This window comes from Procambarus clarkii, chromosome 19 (assembly GCF_040958095.1).
Source record: "Procambarus clarkii isolate CNS0578487 chromosome 19, FALCON_Pclarkii_2.0, whole genome shotgun sequence".
In the NCBI taxonomy this organism is placed as follows: domain Eukaryota; kingdom Metazoa; phylum Arthropoda; class Malacostraca; order Decapoda; family Cambaridae; genus Procambarus; species Procambarus clarkii.
In genome coordinates, this window is record NC_091168.1 from 25,594,639 (window position 1) to 25,613,841 (window position 19,203).

Here is a 19,203-nt window from a genome sequence, read left to right on the forward strand (position 1 = left end):
TTAATGTATTCCTTTTCCCTTTCCAGGAGATGATGATTGGGACAGCGACGGGGAGAAATCGCCTAGTGACTTAATGACGTCACCACAATCTGACCAATCGGCAGGCAGGGAAGGCGCAGCGTCACCACCCTCGGCCAGCCAGTCAGAGAGCGGCGTTGGGGATGAGGCAGCAGCAGGCAGGGAGTCTTCGCGAGCCACAAGTCCAGTAGATAAAGATCTGAAGGAAGCCATCGATACCACAGTGCGAAGCTTGTCCGACAGGTACGTTATAAACGAACACTTCCTCCGGGACTTGTGCTGACGGCAGTAGCTTGGGGTAAGTGAATGGGTATAGTGTAGTATGCCTTCTAGTATGACTATAGAAGGAAGTACTGTTTGGTGTAGGCAGAGTTTTGAAGCTATCCCTTGGAACAAGATGACTGCCGCATGTGAGGATATTATAGTGGATGACAAGACATATTACCACAACTATAACGCGTGATTCACATATACGCAAATGAACACAAGGTAAGGTAAAATATCCGAGCACTTTCGTGTGTGTGAACATATTCTCAAGGCGTACACCGTAGACATATATAGACATATATTCAACGGGAGGTGATATATATATATATACACATTACGCGACAACATCGAACAGAAACAATGACACTACACTTACACACCTGACACGACGGGGGCTATTGTAACGTCAGGTGTTTCAATAACGTCAGGTGTTATAGTAATGTTAGGTATTATAGTAATGTTAGGTGTTATCGTAATGTCAGGGGTTATAGTGCTGTCTGTTTCAGTGTGAGAGCAGTGAACCGACGTACTAACCGTTCAGGGGGGTGGAAGAATGACAGCGCCCAATTGGATTCGGAACCTGTATATACTCGTTGATCGACAGTTGAAAGTTGTAGCCCAAGAGCTAGAGTGTGTAGGGAAATACATCTCTATCCCTTTGATATATATTTTTTTCTTATCTCAATAAACATACTTGAACTTGAACCCAAGAGCTCAAGCACCAATGGCAAAATTTGGATACAACGGGAGTGAGTTGGTAGAACATTACCCCAAACATCGCTAGCGCTTTTTCACCGCTGGGAGAATGAATCACAGAAAATCCCTTGTAAAACCGGCCCTATTTTTATTACTTAATATATAATAGTAATACTTTATTGATTATATTATATATATATATATATATATATATATATTATATATATATATATGTCGTACCTAGTAGCCAGAACGCACTTCTCAGCCTACTATGCAAGGCCCGATTTGCCTAATAAGCCAAGTTTTCATGAATTGCATTTCGACTACCTAACCTAACCTAACTTTTTCGGCTACCTAACCTAACCTATAAAGATAGGTTAGGTTAGGTAGGGTTGGCTAGGTTCGGTCATATATCTACGTTAATTTTACCTCAAATAAAAAAATATTGACCTCATACATAATGAAATGGGTAGCTTTATCATTTCATAAGAAAAAAATTAGAGAAAATATATTAATTCAGGAAAACTTGGCTTATTAGGCAAATCGGCCCTTGCATAGTAGGCTGAGAAGTGCGTTCTGGCTACTAGGTACGACATTATATATATATATATATATATATATATATATATATATATATATATATATATATATATATATATATATATATTCGTATATTTTGGTAGCAGTCTTTCTTGTAAACATATGTTGTTAAATATGACCGAAAAAGTAAGATTAATAATTCTAACATGAATTTTCTCAATATTTCTTAAGTTTCTTTTTATTGTCGATGATAATTGAAAAATCAATTCTCCAAAATTCATTTTTATTTCTAGTCTGACGCGACGCTTGAACGCGTTTCGTAATAACTTATTACATTTTCAAAGACTTTAGTTTACACACACACAACTGTAGCCTGAAAACACTAAACAGAGATTTACTTAATGCTAACACTAAACAGCTTGTCTTATATACTCGCATTTCGGTGAGGTGATAAGTTGCAATAGTTTTGGATGAGGTGAACAAACTTTTGACCAACACAAGACAGAACACGGAACAATGGGTATTAATTGGATAAATGAGAGGGAAGAATGGAAGTAACTGCAAAGGGCCTATGAGCCCATACTTCCACTTGATGCTTCTATATTGGTACGGAGTCTTGAAGTGGGTAGAATATAGTTGTGCATTAATTGGCTGGTGTTGACTTTTTGATGTGTAGTGCCTCGCTGATGTCGAGCCGCCCGCTATCGCTGTATCTATCGATGATTTCTGTGTTGTTAAGACTTCTCTGGTGATGGTCTGGTTGTACAAATACAAAGGACAAAAGACAGGTATATTTGGAGGTACAGGAGTTGCGAATTAAATAAAGCCACTACTATGCCTTTCGGACAAAACCTAGAATTCATATAAAAATTACAGCCATAATGGGGTAAACACTTAATACTAAACGACAAGTTAAGCCAGCATATGTGAGATGTTCAAGAAATATAACAAATTGTATAGATATAAAGGTGATGCTCAATGATGGCTGGCAGACTTCTATAATATAGAATCTGTAGTTTAGGCAACAGTACAGAAATAGTTTTTAACATTATTAATAACAACAAGGAAATACAAAGTTCTATTTTAAGGCCACTAGACTGCTAAACGTTTCGGGCATAACATTAGAGTAAATCAGAAGACTGATTATGACCAGTTAAGTACGTGGATGAACATGTTACAAGACCAAAACATCGCTGACTGTTAGGCTACTGAACGCTTATTAGGCTACTGAAGGGGTAGCCATCACTGTAGAAACTCCTTTCGAGGCGCTAGAAATATGAAGATATTAAGCACACGGTCGAATGCATTATCATGAGATGAAGACACCATTATAAGACGCTGACACTACCGAAAACACTATTATGAAACGGTGACACGACCAAAGACACCATTATTGAGATGCTGACACGACCGAAGACCTCCATTATGACAGACTGACATGAGTTGGCGACAACTTCTGCGTGTAAAAAACAATTGCAAGAACCGATACGTATATGGGTAACGCTAAAAAAAAAAAGACGGAGCATTTGGTATCAACGCTTGAGAATTAATGTTTAGAAATCCCTAAGGTTAACAATACCTGTATATTTCTTGATTTACCCCTATTTACATTGTAGTTTTCTTTGATTATGGCAAGAAAGAAAAAGTATGTTTTTATTAGTATGATTGACAATTTTAGGTTTACACAGCTCTGTGCTGCTGCAATATTCTATATGAAAGATTGCAGTGTAGATAAAAAAACTAGCTACGAGTTTATCTAATATCACCATCTCACAGGATGGTTAGTCATACATGGAATCAGGAGAGAGGCTCACATGCGAGTCTACTCTACTAGCCTGTACTAGCAAACTCTGGGTACAACACAAGAATATCTTCCAATATTCGTGAGTGTATGAAGTAATTACAGAGCTTAGAGTACCTCATACTATTTGGTCTGAAGTCACTGATAACAGGGTCATCACAGATATAGTGTTGGAGTGTGTGTCCCAGCTCTTGTTCATATAGTTTACAATTGGAATGTTCACCATTGGGGGGATTCATTACCTGCAGCCACCTGCCACAAATTAACGGATAACATAAATTTATGAACTTTTACATGGATAACCAAGGATGGATATACCAGATATTTTCTCTAAATGTATGTATACATTAAAATCCTTGAAATTGTATAAAATTTGGTTCACATATTAAAAGTGTTCTTCAAATATTGTTGGAATCGGCAATAATATTTAACGAGTCATGACAGGTCCGGCGAGACAGGCTGCGGTAGAGGCAACCCGGCCTCAGACCAAGTCCATTCCATCCAGTGGTCGGCCCCAAACACGTATTTATCAATTTTTAACTTGCTGTTCATTCAAAACAGGAATTTTCTCAAATATAAATTAATATTATTTATTAGCATGTTGTGCATATTTAGGCATTGGTTAGGTTAGATGTTTAGGTTCTGTTGGCGATTATTTGTAGTACGTGGGTGAAGCATTTACAACGTTGTGGTTCGAACAGAAGTCGTCAGCGAAACACTTGTTCCGGAAGTGTTCGGACGTCATCAGTGCTGTAACAGAGTGCTGTACCACTGTACCACCACGCTACAATAGCACGAGTGTCTTTATTAACTTATTCAACACTATGCCCGAGTGCATTCGGGTTATGTGGTCAACTATTTCATCTAGTAAAGGTTTAAGCAACAGAACATGAAATATCAAATGATAAACTTAAATAGTAAACAGGCCTCACTTTAAATACTTGAAAATTCCAAATGCCCTCCGCCTCTTCATTTTCCCTTCCTTTGGCTTATTTCTTTCTACCAAGCCCAACATTGCCTTGATGTTGATGTGTATATATAAAACACACACAGTGTACGGACTGTTTATCTCGAATAGAACCCGAACATCTCCCCCGCTCTATCTACTGGTAAATTATGAAGCCACGCGCTAGGCTCCTCAAGGCTGTTAACTTTCTGGCCGATCTACACGCTGTTTACATTGGTAACATTAAACTTGATGTTGCTTTCATTGGTAATATTCGGTATTACATTCTGTGCTTCATTCGATAGTGTACTTCATATTACATGGAAGGTCATTTTGATTGTTGTGTCATACGAGGTGATTATACAACAGCTGCAGTTGTCAAGGCCTCGATAATACGAGTGAACTACAACCTCCCCCCCCCCCACACATAAACCCCTCGTTATCAATGTTTTTCAAGGTGTCAGCGTCTGTAATGATATTTATCCTCCTCTCCTGTTTTGCCCCTTTTCAAAATCCATTATAATGTATAGGACCATCACTTTTTTCTACCACAGACATGGCCACACATTTACAATGCTAACCAGTATATATACATTTTCTTCTGTCCGTCATGGACAGGGTTGGAGATCTGTTAAACATATAGTTCAGTGATTTATTGATCAACCAACCACAGGTGATTGTAGTGCTTTTAAAATGATATTCTAACCTACATACATAATTACATAAATACACAGATTTACGTCTGTCCTACATAAACAGTGTTCCAGGTGTTAATTTACATAGTTCACTAATATGCGTTTACAAAGCTGAAATGTAATTCTGACGAGCTTACACATATCCTGTATACACATACATACATATTATATAATATATTATATATATATATATATATATATATATATATATATATATATATATATATATATATATATATATATATATATATAATATATTTCAAAAGGGAGGGAGTACAACCTCTGGCTGGAAGGGGGACCCTTAGCCTCGGAGGAAACCACACAACGCTTTAGAGGGAATGTTTAGGTCCCCTCCAATACAGTTTCTGTGTGCTTTTCTCCTTCCACCCCCTTCGTTTTTTTTTGTGTGTGTGTGTATTTAAAGGTTACAGGATATACATTGGTTGATACAAAAAATGCCTAAAGGTTATGGATCTCTTGAAGATCTTCCGCTTCCGGACAGGAACCGAGGATGCAGCAGGCATTCCCTCTCTGGATCGCCACACTAGGGTGCTGAAACAAAAAACTGGAAGCCCTTGGGTCTCTGGTGACGTCAATGAGCTTGGAGCCCAATTCCTTGAGAAATCCCAAGGAACTCTTGTCCCAGGGGCCATGCGTCTCAGACGCTATGGGAACAAAGAGGTATTGACCTTCTGGTCGCCTGTACTTGAGTGATTTTGCTGTTTTTCTGTGGTTGGCCGCCCCACCTGCTTCATCAGCAACGAAGTGTACATAAGTTTCAGCCAGGGTGGATACACACGTGTAGTCCCACACTAACAGTTTGCCCATTTTCCAAGGGCAATAGTCAATACTCCCTTTCATCAAACATGGTTGGTTGAATTCTTGTATCAACCTGCAGATCCTGATGTTACAAATGCTGTGTTGTGGTCACTGTACATCTTCTGCATTGCTCTATTTCTAATTACTGTACTTTCTGTGATAGACTCTCTAGTATGTAAATGTTTACATTTCTTAGTTGCAAGTTTTGCAGCTTCGTCTGCAATGTCATTCCCTATTATTCCCACATGACTTGGCATCCGTTACCAGTTGAATAGTATCTGACAGGTGGGCTAAACGAAGCAATGGAAAAAGGTATAGAAAATGGAAGGCATAGTGTGTGTTGGAGAGACAAAAATTAATGTATTGTTGAAGAAAACAATGGTCTAAGAGGGAGACAAACAACTAGAGAATGGGGGGGGGGGGTGGGAAGGAGGGAAAACAATGGTAACAAGGCACTACAAGATGGGTAAGGTAGTCAAAGAAATGGATAGACAGGGCAGTTAGTAAATTATGTTAGTCTAAGCCAGTATTCCTACTTCCCTCATCTAGGTTCCTCTCGTCTGTTGTTGCCCTATTTTATGGTCGTTACTGACAGTACCTGGACTAGCCTATCAACAGAGGACAAGTCAGCAGGGTGCTAGCTGTGAATATACACTGTGTGGGAACAACAGCAATGTATTATAAATTATGTCGATGGCTTGCTCCTAAAGCCTTCTTTTTAACTGTTAATGTATTTTCTGTTTTTTGTTCGTGGCGTAGTGGTAACACACTTGCCCCCATGACTCCTCAGCGACTTCGAATCCTGGCCAGGGAGAATGGGCTGGGATCCAATCCTTAACTGTTCGTCCGGTTCACCCAGCTGTAATTGGGTACCTGGCTGTAAACCGATTGGCAGGTCGTGTTCCGTGGAAAACTAGTAGGAATGGCTTTCCATGAACTATGGGAAGGGAAAGATCTCGGCTTGCCAGGAGGAGTAAGAAGTCATTTGCTCCTGTACACACTTAAGGAGAAAACATCCTGGTCTCCAGCAGATTGCAGCGGGACAGGGTGCAATGTATCCTTGACCTGGGTACCTGTAGGAATATTGGGCAGATTGTTTATATAAGTGAGGTTAAGCAAATACTAGTTATCTTGAGCGATCTTAATATAAAGGTTGTTTCCCAGAGGTGTGATTGGGTTATGAATCTGTGTGTGAATCTCGCTCGGCATTTCTTGTTAAGTCTATAGGTAACTTTTCTTTATTATGAACGATAAAATGTACCCTTACATGACAACTTTCTTCTCCTAGTATTGTAAATATGCATCTTTCATGTTGTCATTTCTTGTGTAACTTTCTTGGCAACTTGGAAAAGATTTTGTTTTTTTTCTAGGTTGAGTGTATCTGGAGGAGACGGTGAAGAAGGGCGCACGACCCCCACACCTGGTACCTCTGTCAGCAGGTCCGTGCCCTCATCTCCATCGCACTTCACCCACAACCCCAAGACAAAACTGGTAAATGTCTTAATTACTGCTGATGCGTAAACAGGAGGAGTACCGCCTCCCAGTTTCTGCCAAGGTCGATTTGGTGCTCAGGAGTGTCACACCTCAAATTGATTTGTGTTCAAAATTAATTGACTATTTTTATATTATAAAAAGACTAAATTAAATTATTGTATATAGAGTTTAGACATCTTGATATATTGTATGTTAAGGTATAAGGATACTTACTAATAGTGATTGTGTGATGAATGTTAGGAGAATGTATTGAATAGATATATCATTCAGCAGGTGAAGTGTGAGCGAGGGTCCTCCTCCCCCAGCCCCCAACCCGGCCCTGTGACAGACACCGTAATGAAGGAAGAGGCGTGCACGCCCTCTCCACCCACCCAGGCTCCCTCCACGCCCCGGGGTCACGCCTCTCCTGCCCTCTCCGCCGAGGTGGAGGCTGCCCGCCAGCAGCTCACCTCCATGATCCAGGGCTTGCCGCTTCTCTCCATGCTTCCAGCACTCCATCGTCTTGCTCCTGGTAAGGCTCTCAGCAACTCTTTCACTGTTCATCACATTTACCACCTTGAGTCCCTGCTCTTCTACCCTAATCTCTCTCGCCCAAGTCCCACACTTTTCTCCACCTACTTTCCTCTCTCTTCATTCATCATGTTTTTCTACCTCTCAAATAATATCGTTCCCTTTCCACTTATCTCTTACAAATTTTTCTTCTACATGGTATTCTCTACTACAGTATTACTCATTTCCTGCTTCCTGGTCTTATTTGTCTTTTGTATAAATATTTTGAAACAATTTAACAATTTATTATTATTAGAGCATTGGTCACATTATAAAATCATTTTATTATTTATGACAAAGATTTACTTACTTTTAAACAAAATTTTAATTTCTTCCATCAGATGTACACAATATTTATAAAATAATATACTGTACATATAATAATAGTTTATTTAGGTAAAAGTACATACATACAGAATAAGTTAGTTACAAGCAAAATGTTGGATTAATAGATAGAACCAGTATGTACTACAGTATACCTAAATCCACTAATACGCACAGCATTTTGGGCAAAATACAGAAAATAAATATTTTGTTGTACAGTACAGTATTTGAAATAAATCTTGATTTTGTATGACAAACATTTATTTGAAATTAATCTTTTTACTTAGCCAGTTATCAATAGCATCCAAGTTATGCAAACATTCCTTTAAATTTATTCAAACATTTGTTGGGTTATTTGTGGACCTGCGTAAAGCTTTTGATACTGTCAACCACCAAAACCTTCTTCTTAAATTACATCATTATGGAGTCAGAGGACACTCCCTACAATACCTCGAATCCTACCTTACTGACAGGCTCCAATATGTGAATAATACAATTTCTCCCACCCTACCCATCAACATTGGTGTTCCTCAGGGCAGCATACTTGGCCCTCTCCTCTTTCTCATCTACATTAATGACCTTCCTAATGCCTCCCAACACCTCAAACCAATTCTATTTGCTGACGACACAACCTTCATTTACTCCAGTCCTGACCCTCTTGCTCTAAATGCCACAGTAAATACTGAGCTAAATAAAGTCCATCTTTGGCTAACTGCCAACAAACTCACCCTTAACATTGACAAAACCTTCTATATTCTGTTTGGCAATAAATCCTCTAGTCTTATAAATCTCAAAATAAACAATACCCAAATTTGTAACAAATTAGATGGCAAATTCCTTGGCATTCTCATTGACCACAAGCTGAATTTCCAGGGACACATTCTAAATATATCAAAAAAAGTTTCAAAAACTGTGGGCATTCTTTCTAAGATCAGATATTATGTACCACGCCCTGCCCTGGTGACTCTCTATTACTCCCTTATCTATCCTTATCTCAACTATGGTATTTGTGCTTGGGGTTCTACTACCCAAAATCACTTACGTCCTCTAATTACCCAACACAAAGCCGCTATTAGAACAATATCCAACTCTGGCCCCAGACATCACTCGGTACCCCTACTCAAATCTCTGAATATGTTAGACATTAAGTCACTGCACATTCTCTCATGTGTATTATACATATATAAAACGCTAAACTATAATGCCAATCCTGATCTCAAAAGCTTCATAGAAGGTTGTAACAGAACCCATGAGCACCACACCAGAAATAAATACAGTTTTGATATTCCTAGAGTACGACTTAATCAAACTAGAAATGCTCTACAAATCAAGGGGCCCAGAATGTGGAATGACCTTCCCAACCATGTTAATGACTGTACCTCTCTCAACCAGTTTAAGATAAAAACTAAACACTACCTAATAAATTCCCTGTAACCTACCTCACTCCTCTATTGTCAACCCATGTCTGTTATTTTCTTTTTTTTAATCAACACTGTTTGTCAACCTATTGTATTTGTGCTGCTTTTTCAGTCATGTTCCCCCTTTTTTTTATCTTTATTTGCATTTGTTCTCGACACTTTTTATTCTTTATGCTCAATTAGTATTAAGTTCTCGATATTAATGTTTTTCTTGCCCGAAACGCATTGCGTAATAGTGGCTTTAGGCATTGTATGTACTAGCTCTATCTATATATCAATCCATTAATGTAACATCACTTGTATGTATATACCTTACCTGAATAAACATATTTATTTATTTATTTATTTGTCATAAGAATGCTCTTAAATTATACAAGTTATCAGAAAGTAATAATATTAGGAGTTTTGGTTACAAAGTAAATACCCATCATTTAAGGCTCTAAATATTCAAGTACTATTATGTTTTCATTACCACCTAGTCACCACCAAGGTTAATTCTAGGAAAATTTTCAAGGCCTTTCTCAAAGAAACTGTCAGTCCAAATACTGAAATTGTATCTGCTGAGGCATACTGGAAGTGGTAATAGCTGATCATGAGGCTGGGATCATGTGTAAGATGACTATGGGATTAGACAAGGTTATACACACAACAGCTTCTTACCATGACATTTTGGTTTATGCTATACTGTACATCTTGCCCATTGAGAAATACAACACTGCAAACTTCTTCATAACATTGTACATATTCTGTATACATCATAGGCCACAGCTCTTTCAGCACTAACCTTAAAGGCTAGTTTCATTAAAATACTACACTTTATAAGTACACATTACTTCACAGCATAGGTAATCCTTTTATAATTTAATCTTTGAAAACCCATCACCCATCATTTACAAATATAAAACACAAATATTGAATACATTTTTCATAATATACTTTATGGTCATTTTGCAATCTCTGAATTTAGATATTTTGCAATATTTCAGCAGTTGTGAGCCTGGCATCAGGACTGAGCAGTATTAACACAAGTACGACAAGCAGTGAGAGTGGGAGCAGTGGCGGCACGATGTGTGTGTGTGGGATTAGATTCAGCAGTGCTACCAATCTGGAGGCTCATCGCATGTTCTACTGCACTCACCGACCGAATCAAGCTGGTATGATACATTGTATACTGTACAGTACTCTCGTACTTACTGACAAATCTCAGTACGGTACATTATGTATCCATGTTTGCTGTTCCAAACTAATAAGGAACTGGAAAACTAGTTACAGCATTTGTTTTCACTGATTGGCTTAAAGTTATTTGAAGCTAGTAGTCCAGGAAATTATTAAATTATAGTTTGTAAAAGATATTCATTCCAGTGGTTTTTCTTACCAGGCATCCTAGAGTCTGAAACATTAGAACGTTTCTTTACCTCGTACCATATACAACTCTAATGTATCCTCCTCCTAACCTCTCCTGCTCCACTTCCACCTTATACCAATTTTCCCTCCACCCTGTATACACACACCATGTATTTTTTTTTGTGTTTTTTTTGCTGAGAGGGTTCCCCTTTGTGACTTCCTGAGCTAATCAGGCAGTTAGCTAGTGAAGCTACTGAGTAAACCCCCAAACTCTACATGTATCCTGACTGCTCTTCATGTCAGGGACCAATTCCTAGATAGGTGGTGACCTTCTTGTTCCCAAGTTCGATGTTTGTACTTGCTTAGTAGTGTACTTCATCTCGTTGGCTTTGAGTTTGGTACACTGGTACATTTGGAATTTTGATTGAGTGTCTCTAATTTGTGTGTCCCAGATGTATTTTTTTTTTTTTTTTTTGACTGGAGATTGCTTCACTCTGGATATAGGTTAGTCATATGGGACAGTTTTCTATGAGTTTTTCAGGATCCTAGTAACGATGGTTCACTGCCATCCGCTCCTTCACAATGTGCTTCACTCTGAACAGCCAACAGGCTTAAGGTCAAGCTGGCTGAGTGTTTAATTTGTTGAAGGCAGAGCTTTGCATTCTCCTAGCACTCCAGAAACCCCCCATAAAGGCTTGTTCTTCCTGGAACCCTACATATATGTCTTATCATTTCTAGCTCTCCATTTTTTCCTATTACTTCTGGAACCTTATGTTTGCTCTTCTTTCATACATCCCCATCCAACATGGATGACATCCATCCCAAGCATTCTGCCACTCAGGTCAATTTATAAAGTAATCTCCAAGCTCACCCATATACAGTATACATCATCATTCATCACTGATCATCTACATGTTGAATGATTACAATAGCTGCATACTCTGACCCCCTCAATGTGTCAATCCCTATAATAATTCTATACATACTCACCAACACTGCATTCTTTGTTAACTGAGAAACAATTGAAAAAAGATCATGAGCATTTATTTTTTTAGTAATGATAATGTTGAAAAGGCTCTCAAATTTTAGTCTAACTCAGGAAATGTACTTTATGCAGTTTGTGGAAACAATGCCCATATTTAGAATATTTAATATACAATAACATTGCTGGATTAATATCATTAATGGATATAATGTGTTTTCAGCAAATAAGTATCTCCTTACTTGCCTTGTCTTAAATACCAGTAACTGTGAATTTTAATTGCCATCAGACACCATATTACCTAATACACAGTGCCAATTATTCAGTTATTAAATGAGTGATTGCCAGCAATGTTAGAGCTCTATTAATTAATATTATGACTTTTTTCAGATTGTGATGGTATAAATAAAGAGTTGAGAACATCTCCTCCTGGCATTAGCCCACGAAGTGAAGGTGGAGGAGTTGGAACTGAAGATGAAGATGGGGGAAGAATGCTGCGATGTCCACACTGTCCATACACCACCACCCACAAATTGAGCCTCAATGGTCATATGAATATTCATACTAGCCCAGAGGACCTTGCAAAGGCTAGCAGTAGTCCACAGACGGCATCTTCCAACCCTCAGGTCACTTTAAGTGACACCCGAGCCACAGATCGGTACTGCTCTGACTGTGACATTCAGTTCTCATCAGTCAAGACATTCCGCGTTCACAAGGTACATTACTGCCAGACTCGACACGTTCTTAAAGGTGGAAACAAGAGCCCAGCACGTGAAGATCCAGGCACAAGTAGTGCAGCAAACACTTTAGCTGGAATGGTCAGTGCAGCAGCAGGGAGTGGTCAGCCAATTTTGGCTCTTCCCACCAATCCCATATTGTTAGTGCCATACTCACTGGTAGCAGGAGCACAGCTTCTGCCTCCTCATGTGCTACCCCAGGCTGGAGCTGCAGTTGTTCTTCCCAATGGTCAAGTGCAACCTTTATCACCAGGTCCCTTAACTGGTCCTGCACCTCCCCCACTTCTATCTCCATCTGCTGCTGCTACTAGGGGTACATCTCCTGCTGTTCATAGTCTTCCACCACAAACTTCCCCACGATCAAATCAAATTTCACCACCGAAACATTCACCTAAAGATGAACCAAGACTAAAGGCTAGTGGAGAGATATCAGGGAAGAGACGTGGGGAAGGCGAATGTCCTCTAGACCTAACTACAAAACGGCCAAAGCTAACTGTCAAGACAGACCTATTAAGTGATGAAGAAAAAGAGAATCGAGAAGTCAACACTCCAACTCCTACAAAGTCTCCAGTTCCTAGGTTACGTCTTGGGTCTTATGGAGCTGGAGAGTTTGAAGGAAAGTTATTGGCCTCACCACCTCGACCATCACCATCTAGTGAAACAGAGGGTCACTCCACTCCACGTTCTCCTCGCCCAGCATCTGCAGCTCCTACTGTAGGTTCTCCAAGAGGTTTGGCAGATTCTCCAAGACCTTCTACTTCTGCCCGTTCTCCTGGGCAACCGTCTCAGGTTCCATCAGGGCTTCCCCAGCTACCCCCTGGTTTTCCAAGTCTTTTAGCAAGCTTAGAAAGCTTAAGTGGTCTATCTCTTGCGAGTCTTCAGGGCTTACAGGGTGTTCCTCCAGAATTAGCTCTAAAAATACTCAATTCTGATTTGCTCATGAATGGTTTAGCACCCATTCCAAATCCACCAGTTATTGTCAAACAAGGTGAAGCAAAGTGTAATGAGTGCAATATTGTCTTTTATAAAGAAGAAAATTTACAAGTACATAAGAAACATTATTGTGCAGCACGTACTGTAAGCAGAGGTGATGATGACCATCGTGCGAGTGGTAGCAGGAGTCCTGCAGCTGCAGGTGAAAGTGCAGCTGGTTCTTCCAGACGCTCTCCCACAGCTCTGCCAGAAGGTGTAGCACCTTCTGCTGCCAAGGCTTCTGTTTCTGCTACAAAAGACACACCAAAACCAAATAAACCTCTGTTACAGTTCATTTGCACAGCTTGTGGCATTAAATTCACCTCGCCTGACAACTTAAAAGCGCATCAAACTTACTATTGCCCCAAAAGGGAGGGAGCATCAGGAGATGAAGGCATAACGAAAGGACTGTGGCGTTGTCCCAGATGCCGATGTGCAATGCCTGAAACCCTACAAGCAGCTCATCAGTGTGTGACACCATCTCCTGCTCCCTCACATGGCTGGAAGTGTCCTTGTTGCCCTATAATTTCCCCCACTGCAGCAGCTGCTCAGAAACATCTGGAAACCCATGCTGGGATTAAAGGATTTCGCTGTACAATTTGTGGTTACCGTGGAAATACGCTACGGGGAATGCGTACACACATTAGAATGCACTTTGAAAAAAGGACTAATGACTTACAAGAAGAAAATTTCATATCTTGCATTCTTGACGAAGATGATGGAAGTCGCAGAGCAGCAGAGGCCCGAGGTGTAGCCGACCTGCCCAGAGTTATTTTGGAGAACCCAACACTTTCTGCACTTTTGGCAGAGGGAGCTGCAGATTGTTCTGATCAGCCCCTCTCCTGCCATTTCTGTCCCTTTGTGACACCTTTCCGCAACAATTTGGCAAGACATTTAGCTTTGGTACATAAAGTTGGGTTTGATGCTAAGCTCACTCAAGATCTACAAGCACTTCTTGAAGGCCATGTTGTGGAATCTTCAGAGGCTTCAACTACTGGAGAATCAGAAAGACGTGACCCTGTAGAGAATGGGAATCCCGTAAGCTCTCCTCCATTACCAGCTGTTAAGTTGGAGCCTGAAGTTAAACTTGAAGTAGACGAAGGTGATGATAAAATTAATACAGCTCCAACCACTCCTCACTCCCCAACGGATAATGAAACTATACCTGAAGTTACGAGCAGTGGATCTACCAGCAACAATGGTGCAGAAGTGCCACGCTATTGTAAAACTTGTAACATTACATTTTCCTATACAGAATCATTCTTAGCTCATAAAAGATTTTACTGCTCGAAGCCTGAATCAAACACTCCACCAGAGACAGCTGTGCAGTGACCTCAGAGATGCACTGTGCGGGCTCCAGGTACATGGTGTCCATCAGGCACAGTGGATGCATCGTATTGCTTCCTAATGCATTAACTTATTTGAGACAAGCCAAGCTTTAGTTGTACATAGTGTTGGGCCAGGTGGTGACATAATGCCATATCAAATGTACATACAGAAGATCATCTGGTCACAGCAGTCTTACTAACCTGTGCTAGTTGGTAGAACTCAAATGTGAAATATACCACAAATAGAGATTTTGAATAACTATTTATATATATACAGTATATATATGTTTTATAGTCAAATGACTGTTTACTGAGCAACTAGACTCTTGATCGTTTCTTCTGCATGAATAAGTCCGGAGAAAGTGTTTTAAAGGCTTTTTATGCAGTAAAATATCTCTGCTGTTCTCCGACAGTTGAAAGCAATGTTTTAACTGCAAATGCTCTGTTCTAAAATTTGTGAATATAATAGTGACACATTAATTATGGGTGATGGTTGAAGATGGCAGAGCAAACCAAGTGTTTAGAGTGAAATAAGTATTTAAGCAAAGGTTAACATGTGATGAACCAAAACTTATCTATCATACAGAGTGAAAAACCCTGTGAGTAACTGATAAGAATAATGGTGAAGATGTTGTCTAGTCGTCGTGTTAATGCCATCAGTGAAATTTTCAACCCATGCTCCTCCAAAACCATTAGATATAAATGCAAAGTTAATGGAAACAGTGCATGTACTGTACTTATAAACTAACATAGAAATTTGGCATTTATCTTAGTATCCTCAACAATGTCAAGTTAAAAAAAGCTAATTCGGTTTATGGGTCTTTTACACACGTGCCCACTATCCTAAATGTTAATACTGTTGCTATGTTCTCCCTTCTCTTATTCTTTGCTTAGTTGTGTACCATGTTGACTTACTGTCTTTCTAAGTCAGACTTAGTGAAGGATTACTTTTGTGCTGGACCAAAACATACGAGTCCGTGTATTACTCATGTGACTGCGTGATAGTTCCATGTGGCATGTATACAAAACCCTCATTGTCTTGTGTTTCATGTATGTGTGTGTATGTATGTGTACATTTACTCATTGGATTTTGTTCCATGTTAGGTTAATCTAATGGCAGGGAAATTAAGATGGAAAACACTCAATTTCTATGTGATTCAGCCTCTGAAGATTCCTTAATAAAGTATCCAATACTCCAATGCTCTGCTTCTCTGGGTAACTCAGTGGAATTTTATTTAACTTATGAATCTGGCTCCACTCCACTCATCCACGAATCTGGATTTCTGCCTAAGAGTACAGTACTGTATGTCATTATTATCATCTATGCACAATATGTTGCCCATGTATTTCCTATATAATGAGTTTCTCATGTGCCAAAAGCATTGTTTCCCTTGCCATAAATCACTGACTGTACAGTTACATCCATTGCAGACCCATCATCATCTAGGCACTAGAAATATCTTTTAAATCTGCTAATATTTATTCACTTTGGTTGATATGTGCATGAATAACCATGTAATTGCATTCAACATTTTTTTATGAGTAATTATGTCATTTGGATAATGAGTTTGAATGTGTTATCCGAGTGAATCATATTTTGTAATATAAACAAGAATTTAAAAATTCAACATACATTGGATATATCTGATATTTCTTGTTAACCATTGTATGGTCATATATGGTGGGTCTGTTTTATGGAAATTTATCTCCTAATCCAATGTCTTGCCCTCCATTCATACTCTTATTCCATATACTTTCCAAACCCAGCACCACACCCCACATATACAAAGGAAAGGCTACAAGATACTGTGTGTGTCATAACCCTGCTAAACAAAGTGCCATGTATCTTCCCACCCATGTGCTGAATCCTTCCCTGCTCATTTTTCACATACTTCCCAATACAAGTACACACACAGCTTTTGAGAATGTCTCCACTCATTTACTTTTCTTTCTGTCCCTGCACGAACCTTTTCCTGCTAAAATAACACACGCAGATCCTGCCCTATTCACATACCATAACTCTTATCCACCTATGAGTACATACATCTCCACATGCAACATCCCTCCACTACCCACATGTAGGGGGCCTGACAGCTGAATGGACCAGGTATCAACCAGGACCGCGCTTCGGATTCGTAATCCTGAGGTTCCAGGTTCGATCCCCCTGTGGAGGCTGGTAATTTAATGGGTAATTTCTGTCTCCCTGATGAGCCTGTTCACCTAGCAGTAAATAGGTACCTGGAAGTTAGACAGCTGCTATGGGGTGCTTCCTGGTGGTGTGTAACAAAAAAGGAGGCCTGGTCGAGGACCAGGCCGCGGGGACGCCAAGCCCCGAAATTATCTCAAGATAACCTCAAGATAGCATCCCTCCACTATCCACATGCAGCATCCCTCCACCACCCATAGGATGCATCTTTTTCCACTCATGTGCCATATACAGGTGGGGCCTACACTTATCTTCCTAACCCTTTTCAATAATGAAACTTACCTCATCCTTTCCAAGCACCACATCTCTGTTCACTTGTCCACTGTATATTCTCTCACCCATGTACCACATTCTTTCCACAGGTACTAGGTATTGCCTTGTATACCATGTTCTACCCTCTCTGTGTACCAGAGTCCTCTGGAGTAAAACTGATGTCTGTTTCACAAGTATTTTCTTACCCAATATAATTGGAAAAAATCCTATACAGCATCTAGTGTTTTAATCCTAAAATGCTGAACATAGACCAATTTATTCAATGTTTTGTCTTTGTGGCTTATGCAGAGTAACAGAATGAATACATTAATGGGAATTGTATTGCGTCAGCAACCAGTTGGGCATGACAACGTGTTGGATAAATAATTTGTGTGTGTTAAACAAGCTTCTCATTAACCAATAAATGGGGCGACACCACCATTCACTACTATGTATAGGAATTGCATTGCAAACCTATCTTAACAAATTCTTTCCCATAAATGGCAAAATTGACTTCTGATCTGAGCCCCACAAGACGTTACACTACTCATGTGGGGTAATCAGACCGGCAGTCCCTGCAATAAAGGAGTTGAGGGATTGTCCTTGGAAATCAACAAATTCTTCAACACATATGGCAAAATTTACCCCAAATTTATTTCACCCACAGGGTTATAAACCCATGAAACTGCTTACCCGCCAATGCCAAAACTCTGTTAAATTTTAAATTCCAAGTGGAAAAAATTATCAGAGCAAATGGGGGGGGGAACCTTTGACAAGTGTTAGTAGCTTTGACAAGTCACTAACACACTAGTGGCCTTGTTGAGGCCACTAATGTGCTAGTGGTCCTCAGGTAAAATCTGGGACTTGCACCTGTCCAGGCACCAGAAAACGGTACATATTGTTGTGTGGAATGTTAGAAGAATAAAATAAAAATGGCAAGTGGTGAAAATTTGATTTAGGTTTATGTTAGACAAAGTTTAACAACTAGTGAACTGGAATGAAAGGAAAGGTGCCCGAAATACTGTGCATATTAGTGGCTTCGGGCATTGTATGTACTAGCTATCTATTAATCTGACATTGATTATAACTAATTTTCAATGTATGTACCTTTACCTTGATAAATATCTTATATATGCAGCAATCCATTAAGTGACTTTTCAATGTTACAGTTCAAGATGATTGTGCATGAAATTAAAAAAATTAAGGGTAAAGATGGTGATAATGACTGCATTTCCATAGAGATGACAAATGAGAATGAAAGCAAGGATTTTCTGGGGTAGTTTAGAGAATGAGATTGGTGTAAGATTTGAAGTAGGAAAAAAAATAATAGGCCACACCTGAATTTATCTGAATTTACCTGAGGGCCATTAACACTAGTGGCCTCGACGAGGACAGGAATCCGGCGGCTTGTCAAAGGTTCCCCCATTTGCCTTGATGATCTTTTCCAGTTGGACTTTAAAATTTAAGAGAGTTTTGGCATTTACGGTTTCGGCGGGTAGGCGGTTCCATGGGTTTATAACTGAGTGAAAAAGCATTTCTAGTTCTCAGTCCTAAGAATGTAGAGGGGAAATATGTCTTGAGAAGAACACGGTGGGTATAAACTGTGTCCCGGAAATAACGTTGTCTGTAGAAAAATATTCCACTAACAGAGACAAGAAGCTTCCTAAGAGTTATTGAGGTCACCCTAAAGCCTAGAGCCTCGGTAAATGCCTAACATTCCCAAGGATTCAACACAACAGTTGCCCAACTCCCGAGTACCCATTTACAGGAAGGAGAACAGAGGAATCGAGTACAGTACAGTATTAGAAAACTCTG

General features: G+C 39.6%; 1 protein-coding gene across 4 annotated transcripts; it reads left to right on the plus strand.

Moving 5' to 3' along the window:
* Positions 1 to 17,582, plus strand: ush (Zinc finger protein ush). 4 transcript variants are annotated; one of them, XM_045741340.2, is made up of 5 exons: positions 1 to 261; positions 7,153 to 7,273; positions 7,547 to 7,787; positions 10,557 to 10,721; positions 12,284 to 17,582. In XM_045741340.2, the coding sequence occupies exons 1-5, from the start codon at positions 74 to 76 to the stop codon at positions 14,932 to 14,934; spliced, it is 3,366 nt and encodes a 1,121-aa protein (XP_045597296.2). In that variant the 5' UTR covers positions 1 to 73; the 3' UTR covers positions 14,935 to 17,582. The 4 variants fall into 4 exon arrangements, with proteins under 4 accessions (XP_045597296.2, XP_069183270.1, XP_069183269.1 ...); XM_069327169.1 differs by having other exon boundaries at positions 7,550 to 7,787; positions 10,554 to 10,721; XM_069327168.1 differs by having other exon boundaries at positions 2 to 261; positions 10,554 to 10,721.
* The last annotated feature ends 1,621 nt before the right edge of the window (positions 17,583 to 19,203 follow it).